Source organism: Salminus brasiliensis, chromosome 10, assembly GCF_030463535.1.
Source record: "Salminus brasiliensis chromosome 10, fSalBra1.hap2, whole genome shotgun sequence".
NCBI lineage: Eukaryota > Metazoa > Chordata > Actinopteri > Characiformes > Bryconidae > Salminus > Salminus brasiliensis.
Genome location: NC_132887.1, coordinates 14,639,739 through 14,662,967, shown reverse-complemented (window position 1 = coordinate 14,662,967; position 23,229 = coordinate 14,639,739). Strand labels below are relative to the sequence as shown.

Here is a 23,229-nt window from a genome sequence, read left to right as displayed (position 1 = left end):
CAGGATTTCAACATGCTATTATATTAATAATGCATTATGTGCATCACTAATTTAAATTAAATAAATTATACTGGATAGATATAATCTGCCTCTGGTAAATATTTCATGGAAAATTAGCTAAGGGCAAATTTTCCTTTTGTTGTGACATTGGACATCCTGCAATGTAACTATTGCACATGAAATGACACATATGTGCAGCTCAGTTTGATTAGGTCATACAATCATTCTTTTTCTTGTTCCTTCCTCACTCTCGACCTCCCCTACCTGCAGCTCTCTCACAAGCATGGGCCTCCAGTTCCGTTTCCAGAAGCTGGCTGTCCAGTCGCTTAGTTTCCAGTTCCTTCTCTTTCAGGGCCAGCTTGTCCTGTAGCTGTGTAACACACACACACACACAAACACACACACGTCATATATTGTACCTCTGAATGTCATTCTGCACAGAAAGAATAATACATTAGGGGAAGGATTCAGTATGAATTTGTGCTCTGCCAGAAGTCAGCACCTCTGTCTGGAATGTCCAGTCAGATTGGGCAGGGATTGCAACTGGAAAAAAACAACAAAAAAAAACAAACCAAAAAAAACCCCCAAAAAAACCATACAACACAACCATTCAGCCAGGTCCTGCTTGCTCTCTGGTAATTGTAGCGCCAGCTTCTCCATCACATTATTCTGGACTGCTAATAAAAAAGAAGAACTGCTGTGTGATGGCTAAAAATCTGGACTGGGGAGCGATACTTTACGGGTTGCTAAATGATCGATTTAACCTTCTGTCTAAAATATTTTTTCTCCCAGCTTGTTTTTGTCCCCCCTGCACTTTGAAAATGTAGCAGGGCTGGGCTGGAGTCCTCAAAAGGTTCTCTCACCGCTCTGCCAGCAAAAACACACTCTCGGGACATGTTCCTGCCTCTCTGTCAGGAGTCACAGCTACTTGCAAACTTAGTACATCAATTATAGTCATTTCAGTGGGCCTCTGCGCCCCAGCCCATTATAAGACCGCCAGATGAGCAATGATGCAGCATAAAGTAGCAGCAACAAACTGATCTTCAGGTACTTAGGCTTTGTTTTATCTGTATCTTCAGATTTTACATCTATAGTGTGTCACAGTTAGTGAAAGAGAGAAAACCTAACAGAAACTATTAACTATTAACAACGTGCAAGCTTTAAAAAGGTATAAAGAACCCTTGAACATGTAAATGTTTTCTCTATTACAATGTCTATTACCAACAGTGGTTCTTCTTGCTTATAGAACCATTTGAAGCATCTTTATTTTTTATGTGTGTGCCTACAGATTTCACATCCCCGCCTGCAAAGGTTGTGCAAGTCCTACTGTAGCTCTACTAACAACGGTCAATAAACGTGTTCCCAAATCTGACAAAAAGTGAGTGGAATTCGACTCCTGAATTATCTTTACCTTCTTATTGAGCTCTCTGAGGGAGTCCAGCTCCTTCAACAGGAACGCAATGTTCTTTTCTTTATCAAGGACTGGGATTTGCCTTTTGGTTTCACTGCTAACTCTGGAATTCCCATGGTCCTCATCTGTGACTCTTCTGAAAGAGACAACAATTCATTAGAAATGCTCTTATTAAACTCCCATTCGGGCAACACTAATGAAATCATGGTCAAATTTTGACATGCAATTATCAAATACACAAGGGATGCAATTTCAAACTTTCAAGAATATTACTGTGTCTTATTTACTTTGAGATATTACGCAAATCATACAGTTGACCTTTAAGGTAATATTAAAGTATTACTGCAGTGTATTGGCAGGTAAATTACTTCCCTCTTGCAACCAGGAATTCGATTCTGGTCTTATTAAAGAGGCACTGAAAATGCAGTGCCTCATATATTCATTAAAGGATGTTCACTATGTGGTCTAATTATAACCATTTCACAATGGCCAAAGACTACCTCCAGTAGGCCTCCGTCTTCCCTTTAAACGCCAATGATTCATGTAAAATGGCCAGATAGTGTGCTGTAACCTGGAAGACTGTGTTGGTAAGGTGTGGAGGTAGATTACAGGTTTCTTTCTTCTCACTAGCTCATGTGGAGTAAGCTACATGCATGTGTGCTTGCGCAAAATAACACTACTTTCAGCTGTATGCACAGAGCTGACCTAGGTGGAGTGGGCTCAGGGGTACTACAGTCAGGTCTGCTCAATGGACTGCTGTCAAGCTCCTGTCTGTCCAGTCCAAGCTGTGTGAAGGCTCTTTGGGGGGACAGCCTCCCCTCTTCCATGATAATAACTGGGGCTGGTGGGGGTGGGGGTGGAGGTGGAGGTGGAGGTGGAGGTGGCCCAGCCACTGGCCCTTTTTTAGGTGTTGGTGGGCTAAACCCTGCGTGAAAAATGAAGAAAAACAAATCATATTAATTATATAAGGACAATAATCAGTTTCCTCTCAGTTCTAAAGGAGAAAGCAATGCAGTACCACCCATAAAAAGCAAAAGTGTCCAGAGAGAAACATCACACCCAGATGTAATGTGCAAGACTTCCATTCTCCTGTTTTGAGAAGCAGGTCTGACAGTTGAAAAGCAGCTCTGTTGGTTTTTTCGGCTGCTTTGCGTCAGCTCTCTGAAAAGGAAACTGGGTCTGGCCATCTTTCACAGGGGGGAATGTGGCGAGCCAGGCTGAATGACTGGCAGGAGGGGGAAGCATGGTCCTCTGTCAATGTTTCTGTAGCGCTCAGGGCCAGAGTCACAGGCTACGAGACAAACACCAAGGCCTGTCTTGCTGGCAGCCTTTCTGAGCACTCACTCTGTTCCCCGATGAGGGCCGATCCTCTCTCTCTCTCTCTCTCTCTCCCTCTCTTTCACTGCCTCTCCACCAAAACCTTCCCACTATTCACACTCAATCAAAACCACCACAGCAGCCGTAATTACAGCCAATTCAATTTCATTCCCTGCAACTGCAAAGGCAGTCAGTAGCTGATTAAAACTCCACAACTCTATTAAATTCTATTTGAAAATTTCTGCAAGCCTGTTTCAAATAAAAGTGCAAGGGGAAGCCTGGGGTCAAGTGCTACACTGGGGAAAAAAATTGGCCTGTGATTATAAAATATACATAAATCGTTTTGACATCAGTGCAATTCAAATTGAGTCAAATTCAAACACGGACTACTTAAAGCATATCACTGCTTCAAAAGCACGGCTCTCTAGAACAAAAAAGGGGGGAAAGAAAAAAAGAAGGGGGGGGCATTCGCATTAATAAATGCAATGTGATGCAGGAGTCGCAGCCTCGCGACCACAATGTCCAAAAAGCTCCAGCTTAGCAGCCACAATTATTTAGCGAAAGGTCAGGTTTTGAAGTCGAGATCAGGGAGGTCTGCTTCATAGCTTTGTTGCTAGGGCTCTGGTCTCAGGATCGCTGGAGACAGTTATTAGTATTCTCCCTAAGACTCACCAGTGCAAACACCAAATTCAACCATGAATAATAACGCCAAACACATTTATATAAGCCCTTTGTCACACGGCAAATACACGACTTCTCGATACATTGTTCCTTAACCTGGGTTACTTCTTTAATTCTCCCCCGCCCCTCTTTGGGTGGCTCTCACAAAGGTAGCTGCTCCCAAGTATGAGTGTGCGTTTAAAGTAGCGTTTCCTCACAAACGAGAGAGCAGGCATTTCATCTAACTAAGGAGAAGACCTGGGTTATTTCCTATGGGAATCGACCAAAAGGAAATTCTAAAGCAACTCAACGCCCAAGCCTGAAACGCTAAAACGCAAGGGGAAAAAATTCATAAAGAAATAAACAGAAACTAACAATATAAATAAACAGCAAACCAACGGAAAGGCAACTGTTGTTCCGTCACCAACAGTCGTCTTGGCGTGTATTAAAACCTGTGTGGCGAGCAGGGGCTTGAAGTGGTTCAGCAACAGCCCAAATGTATATTTGAGCAGCGCGTCAGAATAAATTTGCGTATCAGGAGCGCTTGGTGAAGGGTGGGTAAATACGCTGTTTATCTCTCATTGTCATTCCAACCAGTTTATCTAAATAGTGGCTCTGCCATAGCATTATGGCCTAGGCAAAGTTATTAGACGGCAGACTGACACTATGGTTGAAGGTGATTTACACTTGTAAATAAATGTTTATGTATCGTGTGGAACAACAAACGGGCAAACAAAGAAGCTCTTCTTGAAATCTTGAGCCATTTGCTCAAAACAGACAAATGCTTAAGAGGGAATGAGGGAAAAGAAACAAGAATTACTGCGCAGTGCAAATAATCACACATACAATACAGTGGCCAGATGAGGAACAGATAATGGAGATGAGGTTTTTCAAAACAATTAATTAATGAAAAACTTATATAGAAGAAAATTATGCAACACAATATAAACACAACCATAAGCAATAACAATTTATTTATTTATTTTTATAAAATACCTTTAGCAAGCTTTTTCTCAGGATTGTCTGTCTCCGATGGTCTCTGAGATATATCTGGGCTAGAGCCTCGACCAGGGAATCTGAAAATAATACATTACAAAAGATGAAAATGCACAGCTTTGTCTTGACACGCGTGATGTTAAATGGAGGCGGTACGAAACACAAAGTAGCGTTTCTTTGCTTCTGTTGTACAAGGACGGAGGACAGAGAATATTGATAAACTGGACATCACTGTGAAGTCTTTGATGGACTTGCGCTTGCTTTTCAAAGCCCTGAGCACAGGTAGTACATGAGGTAAATATCAAAGATCTTAAGAGCAAGAGAGAGAGAGAGAAAGAGAGAGAGAGAGAGGGAGTTCTGACCCAACAAGGGCAGGGAACATTCTGCTGACAGAATGGGAGCTGCTCTCCCACACCTAAAAATTAGCCAGTATGGGAGCTTGAATATTTTACATGTTGTCATTGTTACTAATATGACAGCATTGTATTTACATTATATTTAAATTCATTCTATTACTTAGTTATAAATACACTATCTGATTTAATTACACTATGTGTAAATGTAAATGTGTTTATAAAAACAAAAAAAGGAGAATATGCTTGTATGACAAATGCAAATATCTGGCATGGCAAATATCTGACATGGTCTTGGAAGCAAAAGCAGCAGTACACTTGTTAAGAAAAAAGAGTGATGCTCACCTACATTAAGTGTACGAAAAGCTTAAGTGAAAGGCACTATATGAAAACAATGAATTGTGAAAATCAAAATACTGAAGGACTTGATGTTCAAATGTGCCACAACAGCAACCCCCCCCAAAAAACATTGTAATATACAAACACATACCATAACTGCACTAATGCACAGTCTCTACAGAAAAAATGGTATTTATATCCCATACCAAAATGCATCTCACAAAAAAAATAACTACACTAGCATGTGATTTTTAAACATTGTAACATCCTTTCGGATTTAGAAAAGACATCTTGGCAAAGATATTATTACAGAGGGTAATCACTGGCAGCAATGTACACTGATAAACATTCCCGCATATTAAAAACTCGTCCTTAATTGTCACATGTGGGAGAAAGCCATTGACAAACAATGTAAAATGAGCAGAGAGAGGCATCTTTACCCAGGTTGTGGTGTGGTCTCTGAACAATGCCGCTTTACAGGGGACGGCAGCCTTTGTTTCAGTTCCTCGTTGACTTTAGGATTAGCTGGAAATATATAGAAGGTATGATTAATTTCTCCAAGAACAAAAAAAATGCTTTTCATCACAGGCACTCAGTCAGTCTCTTTCCATTAGACTTAGAAAGGTTAGTATTAATTATAGCCCGTCAATATGATCTCAGGGGTACTGGGCGGAGAGCGATCTTTAATAACCTCTGGAGCATAGACAGCAAAACAAGACAGGCAGCTTTAATTTGCAGAGTGAAAATTGTGCTCCAAGACTTTGCTTTATCCCCTCCACTGTGTACCAGAGCTCTACCTAACAGTTTATGGAGGACTAATGAACGAGGTCAATTAACAAATCGTAATCCCATCGTGCAATCGTTTTAATGCTTTTAGCCATCAGGAAAGTAAACACTCATTTAATACAGCTCAAGCCATATCAGATCCTCGTTAGGACGCGCCAATTAAAGTTCAGCTTCTCAGGTGTAATTCGTGGTAATTGATGGTGGATAATTCAGTTCCATAAATGCAAGTTAATTCATAAGCAAGCAACAAATAGGCTGGAGGCAATTAGGAGCACCGCTGACATTCAGAGATGGAGCCTGTTGCTGGGTGCCGCCGCATGCAGCAGTGGGAGTGGGCTACCCTCTAGTGGTGAAGCAGCTAAGACCAAAAAATAAATAAATAAATAAATAAATAAAAAACAAAGCTAATTATGCTTTACCAGATAGTTGCAGAGTAGATCTGCTGAGCTATAACCTGGCCAAACACGGGACATCCCTGAACTTTCCAAACAGGCCTGTAGATCAGTGATGCTCACAGTTGCGTACCAGCTACGGATGAAATGGGGAAAAAAACATGTTTGTAGAGGATAAAGTCTAGCTCAACAGCACGTGACCTTCTATGATCCTATCTTGTAGAACAGTCACAAATTGTCACCTCAAAGGCATACTACCTGTTTTTGAGCTTCTCTAACTTCCATCGCATTCATCTCATGAAAAAAAGGAAAGAAAAAAAAACAATACAAGAAAATTCTAAGAAAAAATTTGGAAAAACTAAATGTAAGAATAAAAAAAGGGGAGCAACTAATGTATAAGTTAATGGCAAAAAAAAAAAAGAGCAAGTGAGAGAGCGGGGGAAAAAAGGCGCTAAGCGTCTGCACTCTTGGGAGGTTGGGTGCTAGACTGGGGGGGTGGGGGGGGTGACCCCTGGGGCAGATGCCAGTGGAACGTTATCCCTGTGTTGTAAGCCAGCACACACAGCTCACACACTATTCAGCTCAGGCACAGTCAGGCGTGAACGGACAACTGGCTTTTTGTGCGAGACACCACGGGGCTCCATTAATCTCAGTGATAGACTCTGGGCAGGAGCTGGCCCTGCACGCAGGAGTTTCAGACACAGGGGAGGTGGAGAGGACTTTTCAGATGGTAGGTATGGCTGAGGAGTCGCGTAATCCTTTATCATGAACATGAGAAAGTAGCTTTTGAAAAGAGAAAGGGGAAAAACAACGGCAAGCATACAAACCTGACCTTTTGATAGTCTCGTAATTTTCAGGGAGGCACACTGCAAAGAGCTCTGAAAAGGGCGCTTTACCAAATAAATTTGGATTGATTCACTGATTGACGCTGTTTCCTCCGAGAATTACCTAGGAGGAACTTAATGAAATTGATATTCTGCAATAAACCAATAGCGAGAAACAGAAAAGAGCTCCCTCTGGCTTAATGAAAGTTTGAAGTCTGAGCCGCGTGCAATGGGATGCCTGCTTCTTCTGAAGAGTTTCTGTCGGCTTTCCAGATGGTAAATTAGCATCACATCTACATTTCTACATAATCTGCAGCTTCTTCATGACAGATTAATGAGCTATTAGCATCAGCACACACAGAGCACTGCAGAAAACCACGTTCATAAGAACGCATTTATAATGTTCTATGGCTGAAGGATGTCTTCTGTGGTTCAGTCATTTAGTTCTACAGTTTTAAAACAGGGCAGGGAAATCAACATTTGTATCAACCAGCTCCATGCAATGTATGTGTTAAAGAGGTTTAAAAACATTCGCCTCATAAAAACACTTTTTAATTACATTTACATTTCTCTTATTTTAATAAATATAAGTGGGCCAAAAAACAGCGACCTGTGCAAACAATAAAATCAACAATAACGCAACAATAACAATTTTATCATCTTCAAATCTTTTTTTTTTTCTTGCTTTAGTTCAAACTTTTCTCATTTTAATTTGTCCTCTACTGTCTTCCGATGATCTTCATTTTCTGGTCTTGTAGACTTTAGGCTAATTGCCTCTGTGGGCTACTTATTATTCATGTACAATTATTGCAGCGTAATGTCTTTAAATCCTTTTAAATGACCATTCATGCATTGCATTCATTGAAAATGCCTTTGATGTCCGTCAAAGATGGAATTCTTCAAAAAGAAACGTCTAAGCCCAATTACGATCAACCAATACAGGGTTTTGCATTTTTGTCTAATATAAACTCAATTTCATTAATTTTTTAAGCTCCGTTTAATACATTTCTGCCACAAAAAAGTTTCCAGATTCCTCAGTCTGTCATTTGTATTCCAGCTGACTTTATGAATATTAATAACAGTGTTATCCTGATTAAATGGGCTTCATACAAAATCCCTGTGAATCCGCGAGCTCAGGCTTCTCATCTTACCGATTCTTTATGAATTTTGATACGGACATTAATCTGGAGAGAAACATAAAGCAGGTTTAATTGTACAGCACGGCCACACTTTCCAACAAAAACGCAGACATGAACTGATTTCGGCAAGGATAAACAGGCGCTTTCCACATCATTGTCGGCTACAGCACCTGGCGAGAGCCTGCTGTGTACTTTGATTGTCACAGGCTGTTGTGAGGCACTGAGTGGACCTGGCCTGATGGATCAAAAGATATTATTGACTTGCTGCGTCGTACGCCTGAAATACACTGTTTCATCATTCGGCTACAGTATATATAGCCGGCACATATGTCTCCATGGCTGTTTAACATCTACCACTTAAAGTGCTGTCAAAAACAGTCACGTTTAATGCAGTCAAGATAAGAACTGAGGGTGAAAGCAAGTCAGTGAATTAAGAAGCTTGTATACTGGTCTGCATGAACAGACATCAAGGTGCTATAAATCGTTGTTTTAGTGATTCCATCAAAGAAGCACTTCTGGTTCCACAAAGAATCATGTTTGTAATAGAGAAGTTTTTAAAGGTCTAATGAACCATTCCTGGACACAAAGGAATTTACCTTCAATTTGAAGGTAAAACATGGTTCTTCAAGGTGTAGAGGAAAAGAAAAGTCTTTCACAGAGAGTAGCCCTGGACTCTGCGTCTACCTGAAGCAGACAGTATTTTTTTTAAATTCTGCCTAAAAACACACTGTTTTGTCTGGTTAGTTTCCCCACCACTGCACTTTATTGACTTCCTTCAAATGCGATAAGCAAGTAACTAAAAATATCTTTTAATTAGAATCAATTCAGTCCTTTAAATGAATCCTTTGAACATTTATGATGCAGTTGACCTTTAGACACTTCATATTTCACTGAACTCGTCAAAGCGTCAAAGGAAAACGAGAAACAAATCATCAACTTGTCGTCCTATAAATTATAAACATCCACCTGGCTGAGTAAATAGTTAACCAGGTCAGAAAGATATGGTCTACAAGTGTGAGACGGAGGCAGTAAGATGACAAAAGTGGTGATCAACAAATGAACCAAAGCGTAAACGCACTTTAACCCTCCTACAATCACAGCTACATTCCAACTGCAAATCCCAATTCATTATAATGGCAGTTCACTATTAAAAATAAACCCTTGTGTAGTCCGGAGCAGCAGTGACATTAATTTGAGCTACTTTATTAGTAAGATAATATAGCTACAACACAAACAAATCATTCCAAAGAGCAAGAAGTCTCTAACTTCATGCAGACTATCTGAGTGCAGTAGCCCTTTGTTTCCTGGATGATTGAAATATCTAATAGGCAGAGTGGGCTCTATGCGATGGGGGAACGTGTCTTACAGGCCTAATCTCATTCTCAGGGCAGGCGTGGCAGTAATTGAATTGAGATTGGGGGAAATGAGGAAGCAGTGCCGTCTCAGATCCCCCTGATGGATCCAGCCTTGGAGGCATCTAACAGGCCGAGATTCACTGATCCCCAGGCATTAAGAGGGGAGGCGGAATGACCTGCCAAATCTACCAGGATGAGTGCCTCATTTTCCCCGAGTTCCAGCTAATTTGGGTGTGGGAAAGCCATGAGCTGTATGGAGAGACAGGAAGCACTTCTATCTCCTGCCTCCTGCGCTAAAACATGGTGGCCTCCAAGTGAGTTTTGTGAAGAAAAAGATCCTCAGAAGGATTCTGTTCCACTATATTCAGTATATAATCCTATACTGAACATTCGACAGTGCAGTACAGCCACTTACGACTTACAAATGAGCATTAAAACATTTCAAACTACTAAAAGCAGTATAAACGGTTAGCCAGCAGATTGCAATCCAAACCACAAAGACAACAAACAGGGTCATTTAATTCCTACTGTTGTTAGAGGAACACGAGTGAGTAAACTCTACACAGACTACATGAATTATAATTAATGCTTTTAAACCCAGCAGTTGAATGACATCATGTGCAATTACATCCAACAGACAGAGCAAAACAGAGACTCAATTTGAAACAGTCAATTCATTCACCTTCAGATTTGAACATGGACAAGTTCTGTAGGCTATTCTTCCCGTAACAGACACAGATATTTTTATGAACTGAGCAATTAATCCTCCACTGTGATGGTGAGATCATTCCATCATCTGGTTAATTCGCTATAGTATGGAGAGGGTAGCTTAGTACTACCTCTGAACCAATTCACTCATTTTTGGAAACGGAGGACATACATCAAAATTAAGCACCTAATTTTTTTTCCACCTATGAAATACCATTTCATCTGCAGAATTCCATACAAGACTGGACCTTAAGGTAGCTAGATGTAAGAGGAGACGATGAGTTTTGCTGTATACAGACAAAGCATTGTCACTGTTTAGTCTATTTTGGGTTTTAAGGTTGGCCTAGTTTGTAAAATAAAAAAATTTAGCTGCATTTTAAAAATGATATTGCAAAAAACTGAAAGAGTACTGTGGAATAGTGAATATTCTTAATATTAGGATTTGGTAATTAGTTGAAAATAAGTAGAAATTTGACATTCAAACCTTTTGATGTAAATTGACGTAATCTTGCCCATGTCGGTTTATTTTTATTTGGTTTATAGTTACATTACTCTGGCAATGAAAAATAACTTAAATAAATAAATAACTTAATCTCAGTATTAAACTATATACAGCGGCATATATATGCACCCTAGGTCAAACTTTCTGCTACTGTCAACAGCTAAGCGAGTAAAACATGATCTAAAGTTCTGCCACTTAACTTGACTCTCTATGAAGGCCATGTTTGTAAAGGAGTCACTGCACAGTAGAACAGTGCACCATCAACTGCAGAGTCTGCTAAATTCTCCTTACGGTCTTTTGCAGTAAAACAGCGGTTCTGACTTGCCTTTCTAGCGAGCAGTTCAGGTCTTCCAGACCTCAACTTGACCTCCACTGTTCCAGTTAACTGCCATTTGTTATTTACTTTACAAACTAAGAAGATGGCTGCCATGCTACTGATATACTGATGTGCATCATAACATTGGCTAATTGACACCTAATTTGGCAACAAATTACAGAGTAAATCTTTAAAGAACTTGTTTCCATTATAGCGCTTTGACAAATACCATTTCTATCAAACCTTTTTGATGTCAATAGTGAATAATTCAGAGAACCTATACTTTATCTGCTGAAGGTAACCTCAAAATTGGGTCTGTAAATACTGGCTAAGCTGAGATTTGCATTGGCTAACATTTGGAAGGGAGAGGGAGAAGCTATTTGACGATGAGCTTAATGCAGTGAGTAAGAGGAGAAAACAGGTGGGAGCAAGGTTTCACTCATATTCCAAAGGCATAGGCTGTAAAGTTATAGCAGCAGAATGAAGGCAATGAAGACCTTTATTCTGATCAGGTGACTTAATCACAAATGTTCTTCTTACCATAGAGATTATCAGAGGGACTGTGTGTTCTTCAATGAGTAGATTATTAAAACATAAAACTTAGATCTTAATATGCATACTTTAACGCCTGGTATGGATATTTTACTGCACTGGCTGATCAGGATAATAATATAAAGGGCATGTAAGAGGCAATTTTCTGAAACTTGTCAAATCTTACCATCAGGGCATTAAATAAATGTTTTTTCCACATTATGTGATTAAGTACTAAACAATGATTTTACACACACACACAGTTTTTATACCAACTATAAAGTAAACTGAACTGTTTATGATATGATAACTCACTGAGCATTCAGTTCAGTTATAAACCTGCCATAATTACTTTGTGACATCATAACTCTGTTTTTAGAGATTTGATTTACATGTTAAAAGCCTCCTCCTTCTTCTAACTGAGAGAAAGGCACTCCTTTCCGTGTTAAAAAAAAGTTCAAAGCATAAGATTAAAAGCATTTTAACCGGAGTGTATAAACGTAGGGGAAACAAAGCCTTATTGTAGCAGGTAAGGTTGTGAAACTGGTGCAAGGTGGTGACACAAGTCATGAACCGGCCATTAGTCATCTCAGAGACGCCGAGTAAGAGAGGTGGGGCTCCAGGATGGAGTCAACTCAAGGTCAGCTGTCTTACGAGAGACGCTCGGACTGCGAGTTTCACCTTCTCGCCTTCTTGTCGTTTCCGTCTCTGGATGAGTTTCACTGAACAAGTCTAGAACACTGGTCTAAAACGGCTTTTGTTCAAATAAAATTAAAAAAAAAGAAAAGAAAAAATCTCATAAAACAAACAGAGCTGAAGTTTCTCAGTTGGGCACAAATAAGAGCGGTTTTAGCCCTTCGCTCAAAGCACAAACCCAACAAGTGGAGACAATGTATGAGTGAAATTTAACTCTTCGTTTAGAAGGCAACAGTCAAACGGTTACAAATCCAGCCTTATTACTGTGCATGCCACCTCGCCTTGAGCCCAACACTAAAACACACACGTAGCTAGTGGTGCAAGGATCCTCAGCAAACACATCTTCCTTTGTTCTGAAAATCCTTTCTCCAACACGCACAGCAAAGTTGAACTTTGGCGACGCACAAGCGCTGAATTCAAACAGAGCTTTTCTCGCCCTTTCTTTTCCCCCCCATACTTTTTAAAGGATGAGTGATGCTCGTGCTTCGACCTGTCCTTCAGACAAACCGGCTTTAAACAGCGGGGGACTGAAGTGCCAAGGCTGTAGAGTCAACACTCTACAACATTCCAGGGTTCTTTCTCAGCTGAAGAATATTGAGAAATAAATGAGCCTCATTAAAATAAAAAAATAAAAAAGTCTGTCTGACATACAAATATTGCCAGCTCTCCACTCCAGTTGCTGGCACGGCAGGAGGCTAAGGCATGTAGGTGGTGCAGTGTGCACACAGGGACGTACATCATTGCAAATATTTAGAGAGAAGCTGATGTAAAATAGTATCCACATGAGTATCTCCTCTTCGCTGAACACCGGCTCATGCTGATCTGATAAGGCTATAGGCAGATCTTTATGGAACAAGCAAGTCAATAAGGAACAAAGAAATCTGGGGAACACACGAGCATGCGGACACACACACACACACACACACTTTGTATTTTAGAAGCCTACTTTGACTTTCATCCAACATGTACACTCTTAAAAATTAAGGTACTTCAAATGGGTCTTTGAACAATGCAATAGAAGAACCAGTTTTGGTTCCATAAAGAACCATGTTTCTAACAGAAATACGTGTGAAGGCAGTTTAATGTGTTACCACTATGGCCAGGGAGGTCACCATGCCGCCTTGCCATCAGCAGCCAGAGTCAGAGAGAGCTCAATTGGCCATGTTCTCTCCCCTCATCACTTCTAAGCGATGTTGGCTGGCACAGGCATCTGTTAACCGGTGCAGTTGGAGCTGGGGACCTGGCGCTTACCTCAGAGTGTGTCGGCTGCCCAGCAATGCTGCATCGGCAGCAGTTCGAGAACAGGCGGTGGTTGGCTTTGCGTGCATCAAATGAGAGGTCTGTACCTTCCTAGCGTTGGGAGGATTGCTAGTGCTAGGGGAGCTTCAAACGGGTGGGTTAATTAGCACTACCAAACTGGGAAAACAGAACATTTAAACTGGATAAAAAAAAAAGCAAACAAACAAACAAACAAAAAAAAAAACTTAACGGCACATGAAGGTTCCCTAGACCTTAAAAGTTTCTTCACATTCACATTTCTTTATAGAACCAAAAGTGGTTCTTCTATAGCATTGCTGAAGAAATCCTTGCAGATTTTCTGGGCACTCTGTACTAAAATGCTAAAAGAAGGCTAAACAACCTGTGAAAAGCACCCAAGTGCTTGGAAGTGATTTTGGGAAGAGGAATGTGTTGAAGGATTGAAACGAGGCCGGGGCAACAGGACCAGCCACTCAGTCCTCATTACCACTTGATGTTTGAACACAGGCCACAGGAGTGACCGTTTGAATTGCTCCCTGTTCAAACAGTTCCTAAGCATGTGTGGTTCACACCAAAGCCGAGCGTGTTTGTTTTCCTCTCCGCTCTGCGGGCCGTCACTAGGTCTGCTGGAATCCCGCAACTGGGTGGCAGGCTAGTTTGCATTAGGGATGCACAATGACATCGGAATCATATTGGTATCAGCAGACAATTGGTGATGTATTTGTGGTACACGGGAAAAGCAGAATGTTGATGTGGTTTTACCGCACTAGAATATCTGGATTTTATTAATTCTGCTGCATTCGTAATCCCATAGTACTAAATCTTATATACCCATAAATAGGTGTTTATTTAATATTCTTATATTTTATAAGAAATAAGTATCAGCAGCTATTAGCAGATACGCACATACACTGGATAACTGCATTTGCCACAATTCCCATATCATGCACCCCTAGTTTGCAAAAATCTGATGAAGTGCTTTCTTAGGAATAAAAAGTAACTGGGAAAAAAATCCTTCTGAGACACCGCCAACCCTAAACGTAGACCCAGATAAGTGGGACCTGATCCATCACCCTGGTAATTAATTCCCAGTTCAGCTCAATTCTCCTTAACGCAAACTACCCTCCACCCCTAAATTGTTAATATGATCAAATGAGATGAATGATGAAATAAAAACTCAAAACATTCCAACATCTCCAGCACACTTGCCTATATTGAGTTTCAGTAGCTGTGTTTAAATGTTTGTGTGAGAGATTGTTGTTTTCTTTGGTGGTAGATCATAGTAGCCTACTTCGGTTAAGCAGTGCCCACCCTGGGTCTATTCCTTAAACCAACATACAGAGACAAAAGGGGACGGCCTTTGGAATCCCCCTATCTGTGTGCCTGCGATTCTGCGCTGGTGGACCACCCACTTAGGCAGAGGGCTAGCCTGTTAGGCCACACGGCACTCAATTCCAGGGATTTTGAACTTCAATGGGACCCACAAGGAAGCCGCGAAAGGGCCGCAAATGCGCCTCTTGCCCTCTATGAGGCGAAGCACGGCGGAAAGGGAGCTCAGGGTGGGTGGCTGGTGGAAAAAGCCAAAAGGACAGAAGACCACACCGCGGCCTCCGCGTACCACCGTAAGCCGCAGTTGGAGGACCAGAGCTGACGGGACTAAACAGTACATTTCCTGCCTGGGAGGCTAGCGCAGAGGGTGGGGGACTAAAGGCTAAGTCAAAGGTTGATCCACCTGCTAAGAACAAAGCTTGTTGAGACTGTGGCCTTTTCTTTCGCCCTCCTTGCGAGGAATAGCAATTCAACTCCATAGGAAACTCGGCGTGTTTGTTATGATGGACTTGCGCGTGTGCTTTGAATTTGAACTGCAAAAGAACAGTTTACCCGTGCAAGAAAACAATCCACCACCAGACCACAGATCAGTTGTAATAACACAAGCCAGCTCATGGCAGTGAGATTATTCCAAACAAGCGCAGACAAATAAAAGCAGCAGGGACACAGAATGTATAATAGCACATTCAAACACTATTCCACAAGCAGGAAACTTAATTCTGGATCACAGTAGCGACTATGTAATTAGCTGAGAGCTGCACAAAAACATTCAGACAGAACTGTAGCTCAGTCGCTGAACAGCTACAGTACTGCGCAAACATTAAAAGACTTCCATTTGTTTCATTTCCAGTCAAAACAGCCACAAAGTACAAATTACGCATTTTATGCAGAAGTCTCAACCAGTTTATTCAACATCCGATGCTTCAGCGTTTTGTGTGTTCAGCTTTTACCTTTATTACAGCTTCTATTCTTTTCAGGAGACTCACCTAGAGTTTTTCTGCAGGTAGATTTTCCCACACCTCCAAAGCTCAGCCTTACACGTTACAAATTCATTGATTTTGAGGTCCGGAGTCTGGGGTCGTCAGTCCATTTTTTTCCCAACAGCAGCATCAGCTTCTTTGTTTAAAGAGCTTCTTGATTAGCACCACAGTGGAAGAAGGGACAGGTACACCTGCAGATCTGTAGACCTGGAGGCTGGTTAACTCAACATTTTAAAATAAATGTTAAGTGTTTTAAATATTAAAGTTAGTTAAAGTGTCTTTCAATCAATTTTGAAAAAAAGAATCACTTGTACTTCATTGTTTTGAAGGGGAATTGATGGGATTTCTGCCACTGTACAGTATTCCACTGTATTGTTTAGCATTTTTTGCAGCAATCCTTTTCCATTTTCACCACTCATTAAGGTCCATTCTCAACACAGAAGGTCTTTCTTTGTCTTTTGTACAGCAAGTACCGGCCTATCAGGGTGAAGGTAGGTAATGTACTGACAACGAAGCATTGTGAAGGACTGCACAATCAAAGGAAAAGCACTCGACATCAAGACAAAGACTTTTCTCTGTGTATTAACAAAACTAACTAATTTGTCTTCATGTCTGCTAATTTGGCAAGAATGGACACATCACCCCATTTTCTAATAAGTAATAATCCTGATAGGAATATTCATGTGGAAAGATCCCATCAAGCTGGGATTTGACACCTGTTATTTCACCTGCATGGGCCTCATTAAAGTGACTGGGATCCAAGCAGCAAAGTGTTTCTTGTTTTAGTGGGAATTAGGGATTTGCTCATTGTCGTGCTGCTGACGAGTGGCTGCCAGTGGGATCTAGAGGCTCATCAGAGGCTGCACACACAGTCTCTGTGGAAAAGGTTAATAACTATGAATTAAATTAACCTACAAGCCAGATTAGGCTCGATTGGGATGGTTCCACTATTTCACAGCAAAATGACAAAGAAGAGAGAGCTGCTATGCCAGGTCTGTCAGCTATGAAACAGAACCTTAGAAAAACATATGAAATAATCTCTGCTGATGCCCAAACCATGCATTATCTTGGCCATCCAAACACACATGTTTACTAGTGGACTGGAGTCAGAGGATCAGGGATAAGATCAGATGAGGTACACTACACTTCAGTATACCTATACGCAAACTTGGGCATGCAGCCAGGACTCCCTTCAGGCATAGACACACTAACACACGGGATCGTTGTGCGGATTGTGCTTGCGTGTGTGTGTGAAGGCACAGGTATCAGGATGCATGCTAAGTAAGATCCTGTTTCAGGTACTAGCCTCCACCCATCTCTAGGATGCAGTGCTTTAGGCAGCACCACACCAGGATGTCAGTCACAGCATATCACCCAAACGGCAAGCGAGGCGTTATGTCAAAAACAAACACAGACAGCTCAGGAAGACACAGCATGAAGGTCACAATCTAAACTTCAGGTCTCAGGTCTAACAGTGAGAAGACGATATGCACCTGAGCAGCAGCTCTTTATTCATACTTCAGTTTTCAGCTGAAAATCAATAGCTAGAAAAGTTGCAAGCTGAAACAGCTAATGGCATCTTATGCGGTTTGGTGTAGTCTTAGGCATGTAAAGAAATAACCGTGTTTCTGCTTGTACCATTAGAATAGATTTTATTAACAAAATGGACAAACTTTCAGCAGTTTGCAAACACCACTAGTTTAACAAGCTATTTTTCCAAATTCAACACAAAATGCCACTTTTAATGACGACTGCAGTCTCAGAATTCTTCAACCCCCTGAATAGAATCCCTCAAAAGAACACACATTTGCAAATCAGGTGGCAAATCAATGCTATTATTAATTACATCAGATGTGCTTGAGATAAAACAAATCAAATACCTGGACTGGCTAGGGGATTTGTTGATTGTGACATTTGATTATGCAGCAATGTCAGTACAGATTGGCTCAGCCACCGTCTAATGCACTACCACTATATACAGAGAGTCTTAAGTTTGAAGTCAGAGTCAGAGAGAGCACAGTTGTCCGTAGAAAAATGGCGCTCTCTATATATCTCAAAGTCCAGCCAGGCTTAGTTTTAGAAGACGCCCTGGAAGATTCTGGAGTGGGCGTCACAGTTGCCTGACTTGAAGCCCATAGAAAATCCTTGGTGGGATTTGAAGGTGGTGGTTGCAGCACGCAAACCCAAGAATATTAGAACTGGAGGCCAATTCCCATGAGCAAACAGCAAATAGAGGGTACTAAGCACTAAAGATGCTTGTCGTGTAGGGGTTGAATACTTCTGAGACTGCAGCAGTCATTAAAAGTGTCATTTTGTGTTGAATTTGGAGGGGAAACCTCATAAAACCCTCATATAAGTGTTGAGGTATTTAACACACATGTTCTTGCTTGATTAGTTTATTGCAAACAGCTAAAACTTTTAGTTGTTTGTCTAATTTGCAATGAATGTTGAATAATTCCAAATGCAGCTATAAACTGTTGACATAAATTCTGTATTCCTGATTTTTCTTTTTATTCAAATGTGTGTTTTCATAAGCAAATAAGTGCTTACTGTTAATAATTTGGTTTCCTGAATGCATCTTGGCACAAAAACGATTATTAAATGGTTGAGTGAGCATCACACTGAACACACTCTTTGGCAGTTAGGATGATCTTAACTTTAAGATGCTTTGGGAAAACTAGGTCCTGATAAACAACTTGTTGAATGTAATTCTCAGAGTACTGTATATTATTATATTCTGTAATAATATATTGTGTGAGTTGTGTTTGAGGGCTATTTATGACAGTCCCATTTCTCTTTTTTTGTAATTATTTAGTAAATACTGTAAGAAAGCAGAATAAAGCCAGTAGTACGAACATGTTGTTTTTTCAGTAAAGTTATTGATATGTTAGAACACAGAAGGACACCGGTCCATTCACTGTGTGAATTTCCACCAGCAGCTCACATGATTTACTTAACTGAAGGACTGATTAGATAAACCATGTATTAGAAGGTAGCTGTAAATACTGGGTTTCCTTGTGGAGAGCTGTGGAGAGGAAATGGCTAAGCTAACACACTCACACACATTGAATCATGCTGTACAGTTTGTTTATTTATTTATTGGGATTTATTCTAATGTTTAATGTTTGAATAAAAAAACATGTATTGCTCAAATGAATAGCTTTATATGGCATTTTGTCACACTGTACAGTACTGTGCATATCCATATTATGCACCGGTTGAGTTAAAGTAAAATAATTGGACTGTTTATGTACTCAAGTTCACCTTCTACCAATCAACATTTTGAACAAAACATGTTTTTAATAAGCGCTCTTTAGATTTTCTCAGCATTTCTCATGATGAAAAACTTACTTTCCCTGTGAATAAACCCCTCTTACTGCAATGCTATTGTTACTGCTTCCTTATCCAACAATGGCTACTAAGATCCTTACCTACTGTTATGAAACAATTGCCCAACACGGTCAGTCAGACAGTTGAGATGATGGCCCACAGCAACATGTAATAAGGGTGCCCTCTTGTGGGGAGATTCTACACTACTTTCTACTCTGCTGCCTTTACACCGTTTTTATCTACAGTAATATGGGATTTATGAGGCTCTTTCACAGAGTCTGTACTATATTTAGCCTTCTACTAACTGCCAATTTCCTTGTACACTGCACCTCTGTTCACACAACTATATATCATGCATTACTCAAAATAACGCAAACCATGCATTTTCACTGCAGTTAAAAGAAGCATATATTGAGGACTGTAACTTGGATAAAGAACATGGCAATCACTTTCTGAATTTATTTCAGGGTAGACTGAAAACATTACACATTAAAGAAGCATTTTAAGTCAGAATTATTAGAAAGATTACACAGCACACAGCTTCAAAAAAACATCTCTGAACTTACATCTGCACCTTCAACAAGAGCGGGGTGGAGAATATGGTTCAAATTTACCTTTGTACATATCAACAAGGGAATCCTTCAGTTCTTGTTTGTGCTTCCATGGTTCCTCCTCACTCTCTGAGCAGCTCTCCCTGAAGAACAGAGAACAGAAGATACTGAAATCTCACTGCCTTCAGAACCCAAACCTTCAAGGTGCACGTAGTTACCAGACCCATAGAGTCTGGTAACAAGCTGGTCATATGCCTACACATCTGGGTCAGACTAATCTCTTCAGCAATGTTCAGGGCCACAATTCTTCAGGCCTTTTCCTCTCTTTGCAACTAAACAATAAATAAAAAAGAGCATGAAATAAAGCACATGTTTTTTGGTTGGACGAAGGACAGGCAGTTGTTAATATCTCAAAAAAAAAATTAAGGAACTTGATGAACTTAATGAACTTTCCTTGCTTATAACAACAATCTTTATTTAGTATTATAAAACAGTGTTTCCTCCTCAATCTATATGGTCCATACATGGAAATGATGCTGCTTTTTAAATGAAGCACATTACAGGACACCTAGTTGCCTTGAAGGTACAGTAACAAAAACATGATTTATTCTAAATCATAAAAAAGCAGTTTGAAAATAGTCAAAAAGTAGTAAAAAAGACTTTTTTTTCTAAACCCACAACCATTAGAGGTGAAGCTTAGGGAAATAAACAATTTTAAAGGATAAGGAGATACTGGAAAATGGTCTTTACAAAATAAAATAAATATTAATAAATATATGTAAAATAAATAAGTGGACTTCAGATTAAAAAAGACTAAACTTGTTAGGCTCTTAACTGATTCATTAGCACAGGTTAGGCAGGAAAAGCTTGTTATAAGGAATTGTCAGCTGATGATAATTCCAGAGCATAATAAATTTCTACCTCTTTAAACCGTGGGTTCTTAATAACCATGGGTTGTCAGCTGACAATTTCTACTGTCTGAAAAGTCATTAAGAAATAGCTATTAAGGAAAACTGTGAAAATCAAAGCAAGATCTGGATATAGTGACAGACAGAAGTACACGTATGCTGGCCAGAAAGCCAAAGCCAACCCCCATGATAGCAAAGACCTGCAGGAAGCTTTAACTGACACTGAGTGACACAGAGTGGTGGTGCACTGTTCTAATGTTCAGCACAGGTTGCAAAAAACATGATCTGCATGGAAGAGTCATCAGAAGAACAACTTACCAGCGACCTCATCACAAAAGCCAATGTCTGCGAGCTGCAATATCTGCCAAGGGAGTGGTACTACATACTGACATAGTAGGGCAACCAAATATTTGGGCATGCAACAATTTTTCTCTATTTTTTAAGTTCATGTAATATAAAATAACTGTGCATCTTTACTGCTTGCAGAGGTTGTGTATACTTCTTACAAACAATAAATAAATAAATAAATAAAAATAAATAAATAAATAAAAACATGTAATTTGGCCAGGAGTGCCCACACTTTGCCATACAGCAGTATTTATCTAAATGTACTTATTGGGCATGGTTTACAGGGGAATTCCACTATTGTCTTTTTCAAATTTCTGCATAGTTAAATCATTAGGATTTATTAATTTACAGTTATTCAGAATGGTCCAAAGAGATGGGGAAAGCTACGTCACAGAAAGTGATTACACAAATGGTTACAAATCTGCTGCCTGATGCCTGAGGCATTGTTTTACAACACTTAACAGGAGTTTGACCTAAAATACATTTACATGGTCTCCATCTTTTTGTAGTCCGATTTATCACTATTTTACCATCATCAACATTACATTTAACATATAGAAAACACGTGTAGATTTACTGGTTGCTTTGGGCAGTAAATAAAAAGGCTACACTTGTCTAGCAGACATCGTCACCCCCAGTTCCTATTACCACCACTGTAAAGAAATCTGAGTGTGTACGTTTTCCCTGCATTGAACCATTTCACATCAGAACACTAATGCAATAGTGTTCTCCTTCATTCCAGTTATTTCTCCCAATTGTGCTCGTTTGCTGGCCAGAAAGCCAAAGACCTGCAGGAAGGTTTAACTGACACCGGAGTGGTGGTGCACTGTTCTACTGTTCAGCACAGGCTGCAAAAATATAATCTGCATGGAAGAGTCATCACAAAACACCTTACCAGCGACCTCATCACAAAAGCCAATGTCTGCGAGCTAATTTAATAGATGTCACATATATTAAAGCATATACTCTACTCCTACAACATCCCACAAAAAAGGAAAGAACAGCAGGTGAGATTCACTCTGATGAAAAGGGTTGAAAAGGAACAGCTGTAAATTTCAGAGGATAGCTTTATCTATATCTACTCGACCGAGTGACCGCAGTGTGGGGTTTAATAGGGCTCCCTCATGTCTTTCAGAGAGACGGGAAACACCGAGCTTCAGAAAGGCTAATCAACCGCAGTTTTCCAGAGCCAACACTCACCTCGCACAATAAAGCTCGTTCTCCAAGCTTGATATTTTATGTTTCGCCCTTTGGACAGCGCTTTTGACATCGTGCTCCATACTTCTCAAATTCATGGGTCAGAACTGCAAGACAACGCTGTCTGACAGCAGGACTTCACACGCAGCGTCTCCGTTTACACTTACAGGCAACTTGATACACATGAGGGAAGGGAGGACAACAAACCCCTCACACGGGGGCCGGTAACACACAAGCAGAGGAGAAAATGAAACTCGAATGGCAAAAGTGAGGCTGATACTGGGTTGCCGTCTAATAGCTGAGAGGAAAGGTAAAAGACGGGGGTTTCGTGTGAGGGAACTAGCAGGCCGGGTAGTTAGCAGCTCACCTAGCGTACTAACTTAGCTTGCTGGCTAACGACAACAATAACACATTGCTCGTGTTTTCTCAAGTAGCTCAGCTAACTACTACGTTTTATGTCATAACTTATTTCTTAAGTTATCCGGTTTATTAACCAAGTATCTAAGTGGAAACAGCTTGCTAGAGCTGTAGCATTCACTTATGTAGCTACAACCGACATGGCTTTGTAACTTACCATGGAAACCAGCAGGAGAATGGCTGACTCTGTGTGTATCTACACTACTCCCCTAAAAGTTAGCTATCTAGCTACCAGACTTCCTACAGTACAGCCCGGGACGTGCTCCGGATTACAGCCCAAGGGAAACAGGGGGGGGGGGGGTAAAGAACAGAAACCCTGTTGCACACTTTGTCCACTAGAGGAGGCCAGATGATGGCTTTTGTAAAAAGTTCATATTCAACAAGAAGCTATGGGGCGACTCCCAAACGACCTTTCGCTCACTTTGTAGTGCACTACATAGGGCTTAAAATAAGGACTGCCGTAGCAAAAAAAAAAAAAAAAAAAAAGTGGACTTGCAGATTTGAACAATAACGAAGAAGTCCCAACTGGTCCTCCTTCTAATTAACAAAGATGAAACCGTAATATAAGAAGCGCTAGAATAGGGTGA

The 23,229-nt window shown here is 40.4% G+C and overlaps 1 protein-coding gene across 3 annotated transcripts in view; it reads right to left on the bottom strand.

Annotated features, from left to right (window-relative positions):
- The window catches only part of mipol1 (mirror-image polydactyly 1), a 58,053-nt gene extending 35,135 nt beyond the window's left edge, over window positions 1–22,918 (bottom strand). The window contains exons 1-7 of one of the 3 annotated variants that reach the window (XM_072690383.1): window positions 22,800–22,918; window positions 19,836–19,915; window positions 5,517–5,601; window positions 4,385–4,464; window positions 2,117–2,336; window positions 1,412–1,547; window positions 265–370 (exon numbers count right to left, since the gene is read on the bottom strand). In XM_072690383.1, coding sequence (XP_072546484.1) covers window positions 265–370; window positions 1,412–1,547; window positions 2,117–2,336; window positions 4,385–4,464; window positions 5,517–5,601; window positions 19,836–19,845 — 637 coding nt within the window. In that variant the 5' untranslated portion in view covers window positions 19,846–19,915; window positions 22,800–22,918. Of the gene's footprint in view, window positions 1–264; window positions 371–1,411; window positions 1,548–2,116; window positions 2,337–4,384; window positions 4,465–5,516; window positions 5,602–19,835; window positions 19,916–22,228; window positions 22,388–22,799 lie in introns of those variants that run through there. The other 2 variants (XM_072690381.1, XM_072690382.1) reach the window with 2 other exon arrangements.
- Window positions 22,919–23,229: the final 311 nt, after the last annotated feature.